Genomic DNA, 5,000 nt, shown 5'->3' with positions numbered 1-5,000 from the left:
ACGTGTTTGAAAATATTTTGATGGCGTCGATGTTCAATGCGACGAATTAAGCAGGACCATTTCAGTCTTTTTTTTCTCGTGCTGGATTCAAGATATGCACGCTGACCTTTGAACCTCAATAAACCCCTCCCCTCCTATTTTTTTCTTGGCAAAACAAATGAGATGAATTGCAGAATTTTTTATTGTTATTTTTTTTGGGGGGGGGCAAGAAAAGATAGCCCAACTCACATTTTGCACGTCTAGCTATTGAGCTTGCTATCTGGCTATCTGGCTGGCTAGCTGGCGACCTATTTGTTATCTATTAGCTACCTATCTAGCTCTCTAGCTGGTTATCTATGAATTATTTATTGGCGAGCTAATCTCGCTATCAAGCTGGCTACCTTCTTACATATCCATTTGATATCTATTTGCTAACTAGTAGCTATCTAGCTCTGTAGCTGGCTATTTATGAATTATTTATTGGCTAGCTAATCTCAGTATCTAGCTGGATATATAGCTAGCTTTCTGGCTGCCTACCTTGCTACATATCTATTTGATATCTATTTGCTAACTAGCGAGCTATCTAGCTCTTTAGCTGGCTATCTATGAGTTATTTTTTTGGCTAGCTAATCTCAGTATCTAGCTAGCTATCTAGTTGGCTACCTTGCTACATATCTATTTGATATCTATTTGCTAACTAGCTATATAGCTGGCTACCTAACTAGCTGTCTATTTGCTATCTATATGTTAGCTATTAGCTAGCTATCTCTCTAGTGAGCTATCTATTAGTTATCCATTCACCAGTTAGTTAACTTTCTATCTATTTGAGTTATTCCAGGTTGAGTGAACGCTGGCGCATGTGGCTGCCGCTGCTCACCGACAGTAAAGTGACCTTGAGAGTTTTGAAAGGCGCTTAGAAATGAAATGGATTATTATTATTATTATTATTATTATTTGTTTTTTTTCCACGCTACAATGCGTGCACGTCGTGTGTTTAAACAACCGGGGGTGTTTGTTTGTTGTTTGTTGTGTGTGTGTGTGTGTGTGTGTGTGTGTGTGTGTGTGTGTGTGTGTGTGTGTGTGTGTGTGTGTGTGTGTGTGCGCGCGTGTGCGTGTGCGTGTGTGTGTGCGCGCGCGTGTGTGTGTGTGTGAGTGCGTGCGTGCGTGCGCGCTCCCGCGACCTCCCCGGGACCACAAGCCACGCCGTGTTACACGCGCACACGCGCACGGACAAGCCTGCAGAGCCGGCTGCAGCCGTGGCTTCTCTCAGGTCGCCATCTAGCGGCCACAGATGGAAACGCCTCCGGGCCGCATTGTTGAAAAACACCCTGCTCACCCACAGAAAAACTGATCCTGACAGGTGCTTTTAAATCAAATGTATTATTATTATTATTATTATTATTATTATTATTATTATTATTATTATTATTATTATTATTATTATTATTAATAATTGGGGTGAATCCCAAACACATTTTTTGTCACGTGAATAAATCAGCTATGTTTTTATTTCACTTTGATGGCAATGGGGGAATACATTGTGGGCGATATATGGAAAAATATGGAGGGGGGGCTCTCTTCCATCTTTGAGAGGCGGGGCCAAACTAGTCCTTGGGGACGCCCCAACTGAGGACAAAGTCACCCTTGGGTGACGTCCTCGTCCAAAGATGCCATTTTTCCAAAAAGTTCTTCCAGAAAGGGGCGAGAAGGCGGAGCCAGGAGCAAAGTTTGCGGGCGGCGGCGGGCGCGGCAAAGTGCTTCCTGTTGCTTCTGGTGCCTCCGGAGACCTTTTGGGGCCCCCGGAACCCCTCACAGTTCGCTGACGCGCTCGCTCAGCGTCTCCAGCTGGTCCTCGCGGGGCGGGTAGAGCCCGCCCGGGTGGGCGTGCCGGTGCCAGCGCAGGTCGTCGCTCTCGTGCGTGACGTAGCGGCGCTCCACGCGGGCCTCCAGGCCGCGGAGGTCCAGCCACATCTGGTAGTCCTGCACACAAGCGCCACAAGGCCAGCTTCATCCGCTACCATTGGGCGTGCATTCGGACACGCCGCCCGGACCTCCAAGACCCATGACCCGTGACCCATGACCCCCCCCCCCCCCCACTCAGCGGTCTGACCTGCAGCCAAGCGTGACTGAGTGTTTTGTCAACACTGTAGCGCTTCCTCATTTTCACCTGCAGAAGATTGTTGATCAGGTCGATGGCTGCAGAGGAAAAGGAGGAGGGGGGGGGGGCATTCAGATTGGGGTTACTGCAATAATAAATTTCATCCCGGAAGTAACTCAAATAGATTGAAAGCTAGCTAGCTAGCTAGCTAATAAATAAAGGATAGCTACCTAGATAGCTTGTAGATAGTGAATATATAATAATTGTAGTCATAAATGTCATTTCTAAGCGCCTTTCAAAACTCTCAAGGACACTTGACGGCAGAGGTACCGGTGCGTGGGTCATTTGGTACCGGGCCGCGCAGAAAGAAGACGATAATGGACATCATTTCCGTTGTATTTATTATCGGAGTCCGAACCGTGTTTTATTTTGAAAAATGACCAGATGACATCCGTCTCTGATTGACTCTTGACGCATGTCAAGAGGCTCGTCGAGGTCACATTTAGTTGACACCTTAGCATGGTGACCGTAGAGCGGGCATTAAGGGGCAGAGACCATGTTGTTGTTGGCGGACTCTGCTCATAAAGTTGGATAAAAATACACCACGGATTCACGTCGATTATTATATCTTTAAAAGAAAGAAAGAAAAAACAGTTTCCATGCCTGTCGTATGATTTTATTTTGTTGTATTTATCCGTCCGTATTGTCTGACATTGAAGCGGTCCGTGGCGCAAAAAAGGTTGGGGACCACTGCTTGACGGTCACGGGATATTTTATCTGCGGGCGAGCAGCGGCAGCCACACGAGCCAGCGTTCACTCAACCCGGAAGTACCAGGAAGTAAAAAAAAAACCCACACAAATACTAACAAATAATATGACAACACAAAGACACACAGTGACTCATTCTTCAGCACTTGCTGTACCCTCTTTGTGACACGAAGCAGTTCTAGATGAAAGAGCAGAGGATCAAAGTGTCCTTTTTCTCTTCTTCTCTCCATTTCTCCCTCTCTCTCTTTGTCTCACTCTCTCACTCTCTGGGGGCTTGTACTTCCTGTGCCCCTCCAGCTCTTCGGTTCATCTGGTCAAACATATTTGTCAAGCACTTCCTCAGCCGCCCAATCTGTCAGTCAAGCCTTCGCGTCGCCTCAGTGGGGAGAAAAAAAACAAAAAAACGCAGAGAATGTGGACCCCCCCCCCCCCGTTCGCCCGCCCCCGCCCCCGTTCCCTCCCTCCACCCGAGTGAGGGTCAGCAGAGGCTAATGAGCTAAGCTAACATGATGTTAACATTTCTTCAGGGGTCAGCGGTCTGAGCAGCTCCGGCGGTGCGGGGCCCCCACTTGGTGCGGGCGGGGGGCGCCATCGCTTGGCATTATGCACATGAATGCATCCCTGCTTTAATCAAGTGCCCAAAAGCTCCGCCCCCGGCTCACATTTTTCCGTCCGAATTTTGCCCCGACTTATTTTTGTACTCAGCATCGCGGCGCAGGTGGACGCGGAAAACAACTTTGATGGTCTTGGCTTCCGAACGAAGAAAATAATATGCTCGCTAGTCAGTTTAGTTAGACAGCCAGCAACAAACTGACTAGCTAGCTTGCTCGCTAGCAGCAAAGAGACGAGCTAGCTTACTATCTAGTCAGTTTAGTTAGTCAGCTGGCAGCTAGCAAGGTAGCTAGTCAGTTTGTTGCTAGCTAGCTAGTCAGCGACCTAGCGAGTCCAAACGGATGAAAGGATGAAAAGTTACGGAGCACCCGCAGAGCGAGCGACTTAGCGACTCGTCGTCAGGCTCGCAAAAGCCCGACCGGAGCGCGGGCGGACCGCCGCGATCGCCCCGACCCCAACCAAAGTGAATCATCTCAGCGGGGGAGATCGGGGCCTGATCTTAATGGCCGTCGACAGGCGGCGTGAAAGGGGCTAGCGCGCTAACGCCAGCGCCGACGGATGTGAAACTTGCTCATTAGAGCCGGCGGCGAGGAGGGCGGCTCACGCGAAGGCAAAGGTCTTTTGCGCTCCGCCGAGTCAAGGCTTCTGCCAAGTTGCGCTGATTAGCTTAGCATCTCAGCAACAAACAAAAGCACCCCGGCCAGTCGCCACGTCCAAAGCGACCTTCGCTCGCCGCCACCGAGAGCGGACAAACGGATGCGGATTTTGCATACCTTCGGCAGAAACTTTTTTCCAGGGCTGCGGCGGGTACATGAAGGCGGCGTTCTGGATCTGATCGTTAATGTCTTCGTCTTCGTTGAAGGGGAAGGTTCCGCTCAGGCTGCGGGTGAGGAAAGCACCGTCAGCCGGCTTTTTTCCGGGTACTCCGCTCTCCTGCCGCACGCACCTGACGTAAACGATGACTCCGACCGACCACATGTCCAGCGAGCGGTTGTATCCTTTGTTTCGCAGCACTTCGGGCGCCAAGTACGCCGGCGTCCCCACCACCGAGCGGCGGAACGATTTCTCGCCGATGATGCGAGCGAAGCCAAAGTCGCACAGTTTCACCTGAGGAAAAAAAACAAAAACTAAAGCCCAATGAGTCGCCTTTCCCCATTTCGCAAATGCACCGATACCTTGGCTTACAAACTTAATTGCTTCCCAGACAGAGTGTGTAGGGCGAAAAGTGTGTATCCCAAAAATTTATTTCCCATAGGAAACTTATTGAAAATGAGAATAATCCATTCCCAGGTCCCCATCAAACATGATTTTCTCATAAACAAGCCGTAAAACTACACAAAATCGACCTTATTTTATGTATAATAAATGTGCTATTGTATTGTAATGAAAGAAATACACTGCACTGTATAATCAAGTTGACCTTTTGTTGACCTTTGTGATGGTCGTTGATGCCTTGATGGAATGCAGTGGCCGCATTAGTCAGAATGAAACACTTGATGAGGAACGTAGCCTTCTCCTTTCACCATCTTGAGGAATAATTACT

At 48.9% G+C, this 5,000-nt stretch overlaps 1 protein-coding gene across 2 annotated transcripts in view; it reads right to left on the bottom strand.

Annotated features, from left to right (window-relative positions):
• Window positions 1–1,477: 1,477 nt before the first annotated feature.
• prkd1 (protein kinase D1) overlaps window positions 1,478–5,000 on the bottom strand; it is a 27,917-nt gene continuing 24,394 nt past the window's right edge. Inside the window, exons 18-21 of one of the 2 annotated variants that reach the window (XM_089004688.1) lie at window positions 4,404–4,564; window positions 4,231–4,337; window positions 2,090–2,175; window positions 1,638–1,959 (exon numbers count right to left, since the gene is read on the bottom strand). In XM_089004688.1, coding sequence (XP_088860814.1) covers window positions 1,789–1,959; window positions 2,090–2,175; window positions 4,231–4,337; window positions 4,404–4,564 — 525 coding nt within the window. In that variant the 3' untranslated portion in view covers window positions 1,638–1,788. Of the gene's footprint in view, window positions 1,960–2,089; window positions 2,176–4,230; window positions 4,338–4,403; window positions 4,565–5,000 lie in introns of both variants that reach the window. The other variant, XM_089004687.1, reaches the window with a different exon arrangement.

This window comes from Hippocampus bargibanti, linkage group LG09, assembly GCF_051943395.1.
Source record: "Hippocampus bargibanti isolate YZ-2025 linkage group LG09, ASM5194339v1, whole genome shotgun sequence".
Taxonomy (NCBI): domain Eukaryota; kingdom Metazoa; phylum Chordata; class Actinopteri; order Syngnathiformes; family Syngnathidae; genus Hippocampus; species Hippocampus bargibanti.
This window is presented reverse-complemented; position numbering and strand designations above follow the sequence as displayed.